General features: G+C 41.8%; 1 protein-coding gene across 1 annotated transcript in view; it reads right to left on the bottom strand.

The window, feature by feature from the left end:
- Positions 1 to 16,424, bottom strand: part of PLXNA1 (plexin A1) — a 418,114-nt gene that overhangs the window by 177,049 nt on the left and 224,641 nt on the right. The window contains exons 6-8 of the mRNA XM_054978424.1: positions 12,988 to 13,111; positions 12,575 to 12,728; positions 10,793 to 10,892 (exon numbers count right to left, since the gene is read on the bottom strand). Coding sequence (XP_054834399.1) covers positions 10,793 to 10,892; positions 12,575 to 12,728; positions 12,988 to 13,111 — 378 coding nt within the window. The remainder of the gene's footprint in view (positions 1 to 10,792; positions 10,893 to 12,574; positions 12,729 to 12,987; positions 13,112 to 16,424) is intronic.

Genomic DNA, 16,424 nt, shown 5'->3' with positions numbered 1-16,424 from the left:
AAATCAGCAAAAATTGCCCTTCCTCCACTTCCATGAGAGGAAGTAACTAGCGCAAACTGAATGTGGACAGTGCAAAGTGAAAGGGAGGTTATGATTCAAGCCAACGTTTTAAATAAATATATGTACTCTTGCTCTCTAATTTGGGGACTGCCAATCCATGCCAAACATGTCCATCATTCCTATCACAATGGAAAGGCAGATGACACCGTGTATTTGATAACTGTGAGCAACACTAACAAACCCCACAAGCATCCTTCAGCTGTCAGAACCAAAAAAAAAATACCCAACAAGAAAAAAAAAAGAGTAAGGCTACTAAGGAACATGGACATCTACTGGGCGCATACTTTCAAAATTCTCTCACTGAAATATTTAAACATGCATTTTCCAGACTCTGAGAGTATATTTTCTATGGGTGTGCAAAATGGAAAAGAAGCGAGCCAAAATACACTTAGAAATTGCTATTTCATTTTGTTAAAGCAGCTTCCAGAACAGTGAACTAAATCCAGGAAATTGAGTTATAATGGCACACTCCCACCAAAAAGTTTGTGCATTTGGTTTCAGTTCGCACCTCACAGCAGCAGCAGCACTAGGCACTGGGGCTCACTTGGAAGCATCTTGCTTTCCTTAATCGGATCCCGAGGGGACAAAGCCATTATGTTATTAATTAACTTTGATGGCAGGAAGGGGAAATGAGTACAATGCACATGAGTGCATTTTTTCCCATCACTACCCAGGCAATGGCATTGTCTCCCTACCAATTGGGTGAGTCCTTGCAATGGGAGATGCCTCCCTACCTATTAGCTTTGGAAACATTTGGAAATGGGAATGTGCAGACTTCAATCACAAGCCACAATTTGAAAGACACTTTCCTGAGAGTAAGCACATGGGACTTACATCTGAGTAGACTTGCAGTGCTACCCAGACACTGGTCTGTCTCTCTTACCCTCATCAGGGCACATGGATTGTCACTGTAAGGAAAAGTGCTGTGAGGGAAGGGGGGGGGGTCTATTCAATCAATCAAACTTGATAAAAGCCCTGGAAGACTTCAATCATAGACTGCAATTTTAAAGACAAGTCTCTGGGAGTAAGCGTAAGGAAACATGGCACCAGAGGCAATAATTTATTGTAACTATAGAAAAAGAAAGTAGGGAACATAAAGCAGGATTATTTTTAATGCTGCTGCCTTGGCTGACTTTCTCTTGGCCAGCCAGTTTCTTGCAACAGTGTACACTCACCAACACTCGCCTTCTTCATAGTTTGTTTTTGGTGTGGGTTTAGTATAACTGAGGAAAAACTCTGGGTTGATGGTTTAGAGGGAACACTGTGTTCTGTGCAGTTTCGGTACCGTTAAGTGCAAAAACAGCTGCCCCAAAGAGCCTGGAAGCCCACATTGCAAAGCGTGGGACCAAAACTCATGATAACGAAAAAATAAATAGATTAGATCCAAGCCAGCAACACCCTAGCCGGGGGGGGGGGGGAGAACAGTAACAGTGCACAGTTGATTTAGAACCCTCCATTTCAAAACTGAAATGGATTTTTTTTTCAGTACACACCTATAATGGTTTCTATAAAGATCTGAGTTCCAAGGATTCTTCTTTTCAGAGGTGTGCAACACATCGTAGGATGGAGAGTTTGCATATTCTTGCTTCTTTTCTTCCTGGAATCTCCATCTCCATTGCAAGGCATTGTTCTCACATGCCTGCCTAGCTAGAACATATTGCTAGACTATAATAAAGTTGACAAGAGAGCCTTGAGAGTCTTTACCTTAAAAGAGGACTCCGTTTTCTGGAGAGCACTCTGACAAGGAAACTTAAGAGCTTGATAAAGAGGATCAGACCGCCTGCATGTTCAGATTTTGGAGGAATGGTCAACAGGGAGTGGGAGCCCTCTTGGGTGGCCTTTGAACAACTTTCACTAACGTATTTATTTAAAATATTTCTATGCTGCTTTGCTACCCAATTCAGGATCCCTCAAGGCAGCACACATTAAAACAAAACATTAAAACATTTATGACATTAAAAAGCATTTAAATTACAAATACATGTGTGTGTGTATACATATACACACATATAAATAAAATATTTAGTACAATTAAATAAAACATCATATAAAACATATAAACACACATAACAACACAACCAGGGAGGATGGTAATAAGAGTTAGTAAGGGAATGTAAAACAAAACAAAAAAGTCTTCACCCACTGATGGAAGGTAACAATAGAGGGGGACTAACAAATCTCCCTAGGAAGGGAGTTCCAAAGTTTTGGTGCCATAACTGAGAAGGCACTTTCTCAAGTTGCCACCTGTCTAGCATCAGATGGTGAGAGCACCCGAAGCAGGGCCCCCAAAGATAACCAGAGTAGATGTGTAGCTTCATATGAGAGTATGTGGGCCTTCAGGTATGCTGGCCCCAAGCCATTAAGTCCTTTAAAGGCCAATACCAGCACCTTGAATTGGCCCAGAAGCAAACTGGGAGCCAGAAGAGATTGAAGAAGACTGGAAAGATATGGTTACTACAACCCACTCTGATCAGCCTTCTCCACTGAGAGTACTTATAGAAAGAGAGCAGGGAATGCATATTAAACACTTCCCTTGGAAGTACTATTTTTTCTTTCATTGTAGGAACTCAGTTTGCACCCATCCATGCTCTATCTGTATGCGAAACCATAAATAGGTAACTTAAGGTCAATACTTCTAATACACTTTTATTACCTTATGAGCTACAAGCTGAAATGAAAGAAAAAGAAATCTCAGGCATCACTTGAGGATTGCCCCATAAACAACATCATCTGCACCATTTAAAAAAATTATACAACTTGGACCCTTTGTAGAATGAATCTAGTGGGCAATAATCATTCAAGACAATTTCTATACTGTGACTCAAAGCCCGAAGTGTGGGCGACCTTCCCCATTATCAGGTAAGAAAGAAAAAACTAATTGGAGCTATAGTTCTTTCCGGCGTTCCGGCACCTCTTTAAAATACCCACGTCACTGGTGTAACATGAGTATTTTTAAAATGGCCTGTTTGGGCCATTTTGGGCCCATTTGGCTATTTTGGGCATTTTTGCCAATTTTGGGCCCATTGAGGGCTTGAAATAGCCAGGATCAGGGCCGAAACGGCCCAGATCAGGCCACTGCTGGGCAGGAGAGGTTTCTCCCACCTGGCAGCAGCCTATTTCAGGCTGACTCAAGCCCAATCTGGGCCATTCTGGGCCCTTTGGCCATTTAGGGTCCATTCCAGGCCCAAAACAGCCAGGATCAAGCCCGAAATGGCCTGGATCAGGCCCCTGCTGGGTGAGTGCTCTCCCGTGCAGCAGCAGCCAGTTCCAGGCTGATCCAGGCCAATTTCAGCCCATTTTGGTCCACTTTGGACCTGAAACGGCCTGGATCTGGCTGCTGCCGGGCAGGAGACTGTTCCCCCGTGGCACAGCAGCACATTCTGGGCCAATTCAGGCCTGATATGAGCCAAATTTTGCCTTATCTGGACCGAATCGGGGCCCTTATCGAGCATAGAAGTGCTCCCGGGGCAGCCACAGCCTGTGTGATGACATCACTTCCTAGAAGTAACATCAACATGCAGTCCCGGGAGCACGTGCGCATGCTATGCACGTGCACATATAGTGGGAGGCACACCACCTCCTCCCAGGAGTTGCCCCAGGTGAGAGTTCCCCCACCTCTTTCCCCAGAAAAAAGCCCTGCCCTAAACCATGATAATGTATTGGAAAGAGGGGGGGGGGGGACACAGTGAGACAGTGTGCACCTACTCCATTCTTAGACCTTATCCTGAGTTCACTGAATAGTAGCTCTTCTTTTATTGGTGACATTCTTTTATAAGCATCTGGCAGGAGGGGTCCAGCCATATCTAACCAGGCAGCATATAATTATAGTGTCCTCATCACACAGAAAAAGCTTTCACAGTGAACTTTATGAAACATCTTGTGTGCCAAGCACACAACTGCAGACAGCTGATTTCTGTTATAAAAGGTTTTACCCCAAAAATACCAGTTAGATAATTTTCCACAAGCTTCCTAGCCGTAGCATCAGTTTGGCCTTGATAAACATCCTGCGGAATAACCCTGTCAAGAGGCAACAATGCGTTGGTGGGAACTGGAGGGGGGTTATAGAAGTCTATTGCTTGTGTCATGGTAATTCCTCTCAATAAAAAGCACTATGCAAGGCAGGAGACCTAGTCCATATCCAGTCTTCCTTCTTGAAATACTATGGAAAATATGCTGTTAAAAAACTGGGCGTCACTGGATACTTGCATCAGCTCTACATCTAACATCTAAGTACAAAGCAGAATACACTATTATGTCTTAGCATCTTTCTTTTCCTATTTTTAATTTTATATAATAAATAATAATAAATAACAATATTAACATTCGATTTATATACATCCAACCTGAAGAAGAGTTCTGGAGTACACTAAAGCTTGCACACTGTTGTGTGTCATTTGGAGGATCCTTATAAAGATGTTATGGAGATAGTGTTATGGGAAATATTGGCAGGCTAAAAAATAAAATCAAAGCGACCTCATAAAGGTTTTTAATGCTTAGTGATGAGACTGCCTTTTTAATCTAATTTATGTAATTTTTTAAATTGTATTTATTACTGCCTGTGATCCACCCTGAGCCTACTTGCAGGGAGAGCAGAATATAAATTGAATTTTAAAAAAATAAACTATCTTATAAACCCAGCTGTAATCCCATCATCTCTCCATGGTAAATTTAGCAAGAAAACATCTCCCTTTCCCTGTTTGATAGTCGGAGCTGCTTTTGAAAAGGTGTCATCACAAAACCTCTTCTCTGCATTCTTATCAGTATCCTCCTGTTTCCAGAAGCTACCCTATAAACTAGATAAATCAAATGGAGCTTGCAGTTTGGGATTGTACAGCGATGCAAAGTCCTAATGGTCAACTACCATAAAAGGAAAAGAATTCTGAGACTGTGTGCCAAAGCTGACCCTCAAGGAGGCTGTAATGGAACTATATAGCTGTGCAAAGCCTCCCATCTGGACAGAGAAGACCAACAAGGCAAAATCAGAGGTAATGGTCAACCATCACGACTCCTGCCAAATAACTAGCTACAGGTCAGATTTAGCCTTCAGACTGAATGAGGCTGCATAAGGGTGGAGTGGCAAACTAGTAATAAGATGCTTAAGATGTTACATCACTGATGATTTCAAATAAAATTTTCTTTAATTCGTGAAGTGCTGGAGTGTCTGGGTTCCTTCTTCAATGGACTGCCTGCATAAGGGCAGTGCCCTGATCCCCTACTGGACTTGAGACATCGTTAAAAGAGAATTGGCAAGAATTGCCCTTACATGGGCCCACCTCCTGATAGGGATGGTTGCTGTAAGGAGGCATATGAACTCTAGAGTCTTCCAAGCACAGTTCAAGGTGGTGACTTTGCCATATGGCATCTGAATAGCTGGGGATTTTTAAACTTACAACATCTAATATACTGGCTTCTGCTCTATTGTCTCTAAGTGAAAACAGCACTTAGAGGGAAGAATTGGCCATTAAGGCCCCTGGAAAAAGCCACTGGGATCACCCCAAATAGGGGGGCACCTCCTGCCTGAAACACCTCAGCCCAAAGAGAAGGGTAAGCACAATCCACCGCTGCAAACTGGAGAGACAAAGAAGTAGGCACCCAGCGCAGCCACGCCCGTGGCAAAGGACATACCTGACACAGCCAGGGATCACTGTGGAGAGGAACGCACTTAGCCTCACCACGTGATACGCAGCTTGGCCAGGCACATCCTGCTCTCAGGGGGCTGGATGGGCTCTCCATCCTTCCTTTGGAGGTGGGAGCATAGTGGGCTGGGGCCCTTTTCCAGTGCCATTTCCACTCCTAGGAATAGATTAATTCTTTCAGTACTGCTCTGTGGGTGCGTGAGAGAGAGAGAGAGGAGGAGAAAGTATGCTTGCAGCACTCTCAGACATCTGCTGGAATCAGCCCTTGGAATTTGCCAGAATTTATTCCGTCGGAGCTCATTCAGTTTCCAGCAATGCTTTAACAAATACACAAGGAAGTCACATCTTCCAAAATGCCAGAACATGAGAAAGCAAAGCTATTTGATATAGCCAGCCCTTCTAATGTATTTTCTCGCCATATGTTCTCAGTTTTTGTAGAACTGATGATAATACACCAGTTGCTGCAAACTAACTGCACCAGCTTTGCTGAAGGCCTCTACAAGTCACCGAGATGGCCCTTGATTTTTCTGGTTCTCTTTAAACATTTGGAAAGCCATTATAAACTATTCAATCTTGAACAGAGAAGTGATTTATAAGTGACTTAATGCTTACACTTCTGGCTCCCAATCCAAGTGGAACTGCCCAGATGTAAAAGTTAAACATAATGTATAGTGATCAGAAAACTCCACAGAAAAACATTAGCCTCATTGAAAGGCAGGTTGCTGAATTCATCTGCTTGATTTATAGATTTTCCTCTGAAGAACTATGAAACCTGGACGCAAAAGTCTATTAAATCCAAAGATGCCTATTACGTTGGTCAGCCTATAAATGTTGTTTGAAAATATTGCATCACCTTGCATATTGTTATCTTCCCTGGTATGGATTATGACATATAGGTCTGGTACTTAATACTGCATGTAATTTTTTTCCTGCATACATTGAGCAAGCAGGTAGGATAATAGAAAGAAGTGTTCTGTCAAGGACTCTGAAAAGCCACCTTTCAGAAATTAAACACCATGTCTAAGATTTTTAAGGCAGATTGCCAAGAATGTGTCTCTTAAGTGCTAACATAATCAGTAAGCTGGAAAATGGTCATGTCAAAACATATCCAAGCAACGTGTAGGACTTGTAGGGCACAGAAAGAGCAGCATGCATCTTCTGTCAGGAACTTCATGCACGCATAAAAGAATATACAAAGAAATATATATATATATATATATATATAGATGGGAGGTCCTGATTTTTATGTTTAGATTGTGTTTTTTTTAAAAAAATTGTATGCCACCTTGCGAGTGTTTATAAAGGAAAGGCAACGTATAAAGGATCTAAATAAATAATCACAGTATTATCTAACAAGTATAACAGTTCTCTCCTAAACAGAGTTACACCCATCTAATCCTATTGACTTCGATGGACTTAGAAGGGTACACTGCTAGCCTGTGGCTGTTTATAAACCATGATAATGAAACTGTCTTGTTAAGGAGTTACTGTCGCTGTAGGTGCTGGGACAAACAACAGGAGAAGACTGTTACTTTTGTGGCCAGTTTGCAAGTTCTAAAAGGAGTTTGTCTGATACCTGATGGTAACAGAAAGATGGACTAGAAGATTACTGTTCCGATCCAACATGGCTGCTCTTATGTTCTTATTTGTATGACTATCAGCTCCGGTACACCTAGAGTAATGGGCACAGTATCTCTCCTGCTATATGCTGGTAGGATTACGAATCAATGCTGGAAAATTCCAGGAATAAAATAACTTAGAATTTGATTTTCTTCTACAAGATTATTTTTAGCTATGAAGGCAGACACTGAATACCTTAACCTGGAAAGCAAGCTAATGCATGCTGTAACATTTACAAGCCTGGAGGAATTTAACATAGTTTTAGAAGTACAAAAAGAGACCAAGGAAACAGAGCATCTTGTTTGTCTGAAGCTACTACTAGTATTTGTCAAAAGTGCTGGAAAAGTCACAAAAAATGGTTTGCCTAAAAATGACTCCAGTTAGCAAGAGGCATGTTGCAGATGGAATGCAGTACTGTATTGCTCCCTATCTGACTGGCCTTCTAAAACTACAGTCATCAACAGTTCTACATGATGTTATGTTCTATTAGTTTCATTGTAGCCCCTATATATTTATGCAACCATAATTTGTTTGTTTTTTTAAAATTCATCCAAGATTAAAAATCAACCTGGCCATAAATCAGTCACGAATGCTGTTTGTCACAGGCTATCTTTTAAATGTTATGCATACATTAAAAAATTAAAATAAAATTTCTGTTTCTTCATCAGACTATACTTGAGCAAAAGTTTACAAGAAGCTGTAATGAAAAAGGACAACCTTTATTTGTTTTGCAAAAAATCACATTTGCTCTTTTGGGAGAAAGGGGTAGGGAAAGGTAAACAACACTGTATACCTCACCTGTGCTAAAACTGATCTAATACTGTCAAAATCACACAAACATGAAAGAAGACTGAAGGAAAAGCCCTCCTTAGAGAGAATGAAGCTGTAGCAGAGACTCTAGCCTCGGAATATTCAGCATCTTCCCCTGCCCCCCCACCCCGCCCCCCCTCCCTCAGGGGCCAAGATCTGCTCTCTGAAGGAACAGCAGGTGGTTCTGATTTCCCAGCAGCAGCCTCCCCATCACCTCCCTGTCAGGAAGGGCCTTGACAGAACTTTCCTTTGTGCATATTACAGACTCCGCTGCCCAGATCAGACTGCTCCGTCCCGCTGTCCAACTTTTATACCCTAGAGCATCCTCCTGGATACAGGCATCTTCCCAGCAGACAAGATACAGACAGGCCCCCCTGCAGGTTCCCCCCCCCCTTCAGCAGCAGGCTCTGCTATTGAAGTACTGACTTTCACTGGAGGTATCTTGGTCCTTCTGAGAGTCTTGCATCTTCCTTTTTTAAAGTTTTAACAGCTCATCAAGTTTAAAGAGTTGCCTTTGAAGAAGTTTTATGCAGTACAAGTTCAGGCTACCTTTCTGATGGTTTTAAAGTTTTTTTCTCTGGCTGCTCTAAACCATTGTGATGCAACTACGCTACTAGAGTTGTCTGTTTGCCAATTAAATATTCGATCCGGAGCTTGGCCATTACTAGAGATTTTGGCTAATACACAAAGACACATTCAAAGATATACAATGCTACAACCTCTGCACAGATAACCTCACGTTCCCCTATAATCAGTCCTACATAGGACAGCAGCGTATACAATACTAGATTAGATTTGTATATTTTGCCATAATGTGATTCCAGTCTATCCAACCTCTCTCCTTCTGTAGTTCTGAAAATCGTCACAGGCAATAGAAGGCAAATGAATCGATTGTAGCAGCACATTGTGATGATAAGAGATGATGGGTTCGGCTCATTTACCCAGCACAGATCACGGCCCAATTATGGATGAGATATGGCAACTGTAGCATGTCGAGACCCATTTAAAGTAGATACCAAAGTCAAAATAACCCCTTGCTTATTTTATTTGGAACAATTCTTAAGCAAATGCCTTCCAATGCACAGAATGTTCCATTTCACCATTCCAACTTGCCATCCAGCATCCTCAACAATCAAATGCTTCCTTCTGGGAAGCAGCTTTGCTCAGTGTGTTAAATGTTTCTATAAGTTAACAAGATACTGTGGAGATTGTTCTATTCTACATATTGCTATAAAGAAAGAATATTGGGAATTTAATTTTAAGATGTTACAATTGTAAAATGCAATTTGTACCAAAATAAGGTTCTAAATCAGAACATGCTGGACACTGATCATCCCCTGCCGATGTATTAAAGTTCCCCTGACAGATGTACCTAGACCGAACCTGTGAGGCCAGCATGTAAAAGACAGGGAACTGGATCCAGACTAAATTTTCTACTAACAGAAGAGAAGGGGCAATTTCTGGCAATTCCCACTTCCTGCTGCAAACCCCCAAACTCTCAGCCCCAAAAACCGGCCCAGGAGGAGACGCCTGGTGGAAACCAAGTTGGACCCTCCCCCAGGAGATCTTTTAAAAGGCTGGGAAAGGAGAGGCCAAGAAGGAAGGGTGAAGCCACTCCCTCAAGGTCTGAGGGAAGGTCAGAGTCCAGTGTGAGAAAGAGACCAAGGCGCAGCATGAAGCCCACCACCACTCCCCATTCTGAGGGCCGTCTTTCATCCTGCCCCCCCCCAAGCAGGAGAAGGCAACGCCAGAGAGGGCTGCCACCCCAACCCTACTTGAGGTATCCTGACATTAGATTTTGCTCTTTTGCCGGGTGGCACCTGCAGAAAGCCTGGAACGGATGAACAAAGCTGTCATGGTGGAGCATAGGAGGAGACGCAGTTCTACAGACATGCACACACAGAAAACATGACTCCAAGTGTTACAAGGTTTTTTCATCTACTTTGAAGTATCCACCTTAGTTAGCTCACACCGTATCCAGACAGGCGAAAGCGCAGCAGCCTCTTGCAAGAATTTGCCCCTTGTGCTGTTTCAGAGGGTACACTGTGCCTCATGAGCAACGTTTCAGGGAGATCAGTGGCCTGCAGAGGGAAGGAGGGCGGGGAAACCAAGTTCTGTTCCAGTGATGGAAGTGTCTTCTACTAGCAGAAAATTTAGCTGGGGTCCAAACCAGGATCTTTTCCAGCTTCTTTCTATTATAATTCTGCACCTGTATCTTCTCATAGATAAGGGTTCTGCAGGACAAATTGCACCTTCATTGTCAGCAAAAGGACACACACAACACACACCATGCTATGATACAGGATCAGTACAATTATGCTGTAATTGTTGACTCAGATGTCCCTGACTAAGCCAATTTCCTTGCAAGACATCAAGAAAAACAATCCAGTTTCTCACCTTCTCACCTAGGCAAAGAACAAGAATGAGCCACTTGATGTGTTGTGGTTTCTGATGCTCAAAAGGCTGCAGCTTTTGCCCAGAGGAAACAGTCAAGAAAGATGGCTTTGCTCTCCTTTCAATCACATGCCAAACCGCAAAGAACATCCTCTGTGTTTAACAGTACACTTGGTTTTTTCCCCCTTCCATTCTGATTCTGTCTCCCAAATCCTATGCTTAGCTTTCTCCCAGAACAAGTTCAGAAGCCCAGGTGGAATTATGTCACTTACGATTGGTGAACACTACAGTTGTAAAAGACAAAATCCACAGCTGCAAACTTCTTCCCAGTCTCCTTGGATTTGAGGTAGAGTTTCACAACTCGCTTATCGCCTAAAAGAGAACAAAGGAAGCACAGTGAACAGAGTAGCAGAAAAGACTGCATGCATTTGGGGAAACGGAGCACATTATCTGGAAGAACAAAATGAGCAAGGCTTGCAGTGGGGCTAAGCTAAATAGCACCCACAAGGAACCCCAGTTAGATGGTAAAAACGCCAGTCATTGGTATGAAATGGAAATGTTCTCTTCTAGTGCTGCCGCCCAGAGGGCTAGTGGGAAGGTGATCTTGCTCAACATATAATCAAAATGTGTGAGGCATATTAGATGAGCGATGAGGACTGGAGGCTTCTGAGTGCCTCACACAGAATTTATATTAGCAAACCATTGGCATCTTTATTCCAGGGACAAGGAAGAAGCCAAAACCAGAAGGCTTTCTTTGGCTCAGTGATATTTAAGAGCCATTTGAGGAAGTGACTGGGAAATAAGAACTTGACAGAGCCCACCTAGGACAGAAAGTAAGGTAATGTGCTGCAAATATACCCCATTTGAAAATTTAGCCCAGGCAAAGCACTGGACCTGTCTTATGCCCGATCATGGCAAAGAACTAACCTTCAGTCTTGCCCACCTTCCAAATACATCCACCTCAGTCCTTTGCCTGTGTCTCCATATTCCCAATCATTCAGATCTCCATACCTCCTCTCCCATTGACAAATCATATTGCATTTTCTTACAAAATATTGAATCATTAACATTTTCTGTCCCAGGAACATACTAAGTACTGCAGTTTAGCACATAGCAAAACAACTAGAGCAGAAAGGACTAAGCGAGCCTTCTTCCTTGTGGTCTAGAACAAGCAACACACATTTTGCATGATCTTTATAACCCAGAGAAAAGGACTATCTATTGGGTATGTTTTTTTATCTTGCCTTTCCTCCACAGATCTCAAACAAGCACACATTATTTGCCCTTCCTCATGTAATCCTGACAACTCTGTGAGGTGGGTTAGGCAGAGACACTGTGACTGTTGAAAGGTCACACAACCAGAGTTGGTGCCTTATCCACTGCAGCTCCCACTTTGTTAAAAAGACTTCCCGACAGACATCTTTAGGAGGTGCTGCAAGGCCATTTTATTTGCTACGACTTTTAATGGAGTATAAACTGCAGGTATCTTGGGGTAGGAGGTTGTTATGGGTTTTATTTTGTTGGTTTTATATTGTGATGCTTTTAATTATGATCTGTAAGCTGCCTCGAACCACAAGAAAAGGTGAGATATAAATATGTTAATAAATAAATCAAATAAATAAACTCAATAAGGTTCATAACAGTGTGGAGAATTCAATCCAGGTCGCCCAGATCCTCATCCAACTTTCTAACCATTATACTACTACACTGACTGTCTATACTAAACATTTTAATAGACTCAATCTCATTGCAAAAAAAGTAGTTGGTGCATAAATTTATGACTCCTCTACCCTCACAAAAGAAGTGATGACCTAGCTCTACTCTACAAACACTAATGCAGGGGTGGGGAGGGAAACCACTTGTAAAATCCTGTTTCCCTTCAGCACTGTAAAATATGAATACCCAAAAAACCACATGCAAACACACTAGAAACAGTTTAACAGGTTTAATAATAAACTGGGTCATCCGTGATATGGTTGTAGGCAACAGGCTCAGCTATATCTCGCTAAAATGTTTATTCTATACTCGCTTGGTGTAGGCTGAAGAGAACTTACCTCGACCTCTGGTGATAGGGATAACATCCTTTGTAGAAGGAGAGCTGCAGTAGATTCTGCCATCTTCAATGCGACTCTCCGACTCTGTAAAATCTTCAAAGGAGCAGTTCACACCAGCAGAGAGATCAGGGACATTCCAGGCCTGTAGGACCAGCTGTGAGTAGAAAGGAGAGAGAAAAGTCACACAGACAACCAACAAAGATCTCTTCCATGTTTCATTAGGACAAAAGGTCTAAAAGCAAATGCTGAACCTTCCCAACAGAGACACCCCCCCCCCACATAAACACACCCTGTTCCAGACAGACTGAAGAAAAACAGTGGTGTTAGATGTTAGGTGAGGCCTAAGCAGAATTCTACTCAATGGGGCTTATTCCTAGGAAAATGTTCTTACAGATGCACTGCTAGTTACTTACCGGGACTTCTGACATGGTGACTGATATGTTCTTAGGCTGGACAGTGAGCTGGACACACTGACGCAGATCTGAGGCAAAGCGCTGAGGCTCATCAGCTCGTTCACACCTATCCTTCCGTGAGCAGCTGCAGGAGAAAGAACACAACATCCATGAGGAAAACTCTGAAATGACCTTCACTTTGCATTTTGTTTTCTTCCTTGAAAACTGTATCAACTACTAAAATCGGTATTAAAAAATTAAACTAGCTTTCATGTTCAAACTGCCAATTAAACAACCTCCATCATCTTGCACAACTTTTATTCACAAAGCCCCGTTCTAACTCCCTCCTCCGCAAACTTTGTAACCCCCAAAAGACACTTCCCACCTAAAGTATAGACCATGCTAAGTATCTTTCTTGTTATTTTTCTTATACCATATTCTGGCAAAAAAAAAAAGCAGGCACTGTCTAAGGCTGTATGAGTCCTGTTTACTGACTGAATTCAAGAAAGCTGATTTAGGGCACACATCCTAATAATCAATTACTCAAAACATAACTTTTTAATAATAAAAGATGGCCACATGCCCACTTCACACATTACTCTTTCTAACATGGAAGATTAATTTTTGAGGGGTGGGGGGAATATTTTTAACGGTTGAAAGCCCTAAATTGTATGGGAGAGAAGGATCACTTTCACCATATGAACCTGCCCAGGATGTGAAATTTGTCAGTGGTGCTGAAGTTCATTTGGTTCCCTTTCTCCTGACCTTCTGATAATATGTGAAGACCTGATTATTTCAAAAGGCCTTTGGCATGAGGTGAGTTATAGTTTATACTTATTTCATTATTGCCATCTTGATTTGTTTTTATGGATGGTGCTAGATGATATTTATTCTATGAAGTTATTTTACGGTTTTATATTCATTTTTTCTGTTTCTGATCTGATTTTATAAGTGCTACTGATTTCTATACTTTATAGTTTCATCATTTTTATGCTGATAGATTTTTTAAAAATTATTCTATGATTTTAAGTCACTTCGAGTGTTTTGAAAAATGCAAGTCAGAGGAGGAATGACCTAGAGAAACAAATATCTTGAACTACAGCATAAGAGTTATCTGTGCCACAGCAGTCACAAAGGTATTAGTGAGGAATATGGATTTGAAGAAAGGGATTTTATATACCACTTCTGTGCCTTTCAGTATTCTGTGCCTTTCAGTATTACATGCCTTGCACTTTTTCTATGCTCAGGAGCCAATGTAGTATTTGTAATGCAACCTGTAAGAATATGACACTTGAAACAAGAAGACCAAAGAAGGATGTACAACTACTGAATGTTTACAACTACTACTGTAGAGTTTATCTGAATGTTTATGCTACTGTACATGAATGTAATTTGAATGAATTTGATACTTTTCATGTTAAAAGTTTGCACTGCATATTGCACTGGCACTTTAAGAACTTTCAAAGTTTATTAACTGATTGATGTTTTGTTTGGTTTCCGTGGGGGTTTCCCCTCTGTGCTGCTCAGCTTTCACTACGGAAACGGCCATTCTCTTTAACTCCTCCAAAGAAGGATGTAAGCTGAAACTCTGTAAGAACTGAGGACTAAATATATTGCTTGTATGAGATGCACTTGTAGAAATATTACAAATATGTTATATTAACCTATAGGATTCCAATAGGATTCAATACAAGAGAGCCTTTTGTAGATACTGATTTATGCAGCAAGCTGGGTCGGCCACCTGTGGCATTATCTCCCTCAAGGCTGCAAAAATGGGAGAAAGGGCAGAAGTGGGGGAACATTCCTTTCTGTCCACGGACCCCAGTTATCTGAAGGCCCCAAGGCTGCCAAATTGAGACTCCATGGCGCCATTGAAGGTAACAGTAGCAAAAGGGGAAGATGTCCTTCCAAGGGGAACAAACGCAAGGACAAGATAAGGGGCTGCAAAATTTGGAATTCCCCCAAGTAGGTAGCCGACCCAGAAATTGCGTCTTCCAATCAGACTGACCCTAGACACCTGTGTCAAAGACTACGAGCCAATAAGATAACAAATATTAGAATATTGTAATATTATTATAATTAACCTGAGGGTATTAATTGCTTTGCACTTCTGTTGTAGCTTTGATGAGCACTGAGCACGAGGGAATCCCTTTACTTTTGTGTAAAGGGGAGCTCATCCATTGTTTAATTAAACAATCCATTTGCTTCAATTCAACAGGACTCCAGGACTAATTTTTGTCATTGTGATTGGCTAAGAGAGAGAAAGATACCACAGAAGCGCAAAGTTTGCACATAACAACAGTTTATCTAACTATGAGGTCAGCAACTCAGCGTGGTTTGAAAAGTGGCTGCAGGTAATTTAAAATCCTAGATTTATTTTTAGAAATTAAGTAACATTCATTCATTTTGGCTGTTGTGGGTTTTCCGGGCTATATTGCCGTGGTCTTGGCATTGTAGTTCCTGACGTTTCGCCAGCAGCTGTGGCTGGCATCTTCAGAGGTGTAGCACCAAAAGACAGAGATCTCTCAGTGTCACTGAGAGTGACACAGTGACACTGAGTGTGACACAGTGACACTGAGAGATCTCTGGTGAATGCCAAGACCACGGCAATACAGCCCGGAAAACCCACAACAGCCATCGTTCTCCGGCCGTGAAAGCCTTCGACAATACATTCATTCATTTTCTTTTTTAAAAAAATCTTGCTGCTACCAAGCTGTTTTTTTCCCCTTAACGGTTTGAAATATGCAAGTTTTCTCTGGTACGAATTGGGTTCTATGAATTATTATGTTTACTTGAATAACTTTTTGTTTTGGGATATTTGTCCTGCTTGCATATAGCATTTGAACACATGAAAGTCAGCTGCTCTCCAGGGTCTCAGGTAGGTTATCTTTCATATCACTGACTAACTGACCCTTTACCTGGTGATACTGGGGATTCAACCTGGAACTTTCTGCGCATAAAACAGGTGTTTTATTGCTAATCCATAGCCCCACCCCTAGCAATTGCATTTTGTGCTGACAACGATGGCTTTTATCTAGCACAAGCAAACAAACTGAGGTAAACATTCAGGTAAAATGTTTATTGGCCTGTTGTAAAAAAGCACCTGTGTAAACTAAACGCTGCTTCGAATTCAGGCCCTGAAGGAGCACCAAAGCCCATCTGCTAACTCCCTGTACCGCCCTGTTCAATCCTGTTCCCATCCCTTGCATTTACCTCTCTTAGATGAAACTCCTCTTCACTTTACATCCTTCTGAGAACAGCTCTAGATGCATGAGGCATTTCACCAGAGGGACCACTACCCTGCCCCCAGAGCACTGTTCTATCCAGGTACACCAACTCCATTTAATGAGCTTAAACGAGTTTTCTATGCTTCCCCTCCCTGCATCTGAGATAACATTATTTCATTACGGAGAGCATTTTAATTAAGTGGCAGGCAATACAGAAAAGCAGATACACAA

This window comes from Eublepharis macularius, chromosome 4 (genome assembly GCF_028583425.1).
Source record: "Eublepharis macularius isolate TG4126 chromosome 4, MPM_Emac_v1.0, whole genome shotgun sequence".
Taxonomy (NCBI): domain Eukaryota; kingdom Metazoa; phylum Chordata; class Lepidosauria; order Squamata; family Eublepharidae; genus Eublepharis; species Eublepharis macularius.
The sequence above is the reverse complement of the archived record's forward strand: the minus strand, read 5'-3'. Positions and strand labels throughout refer to the sequence as shown.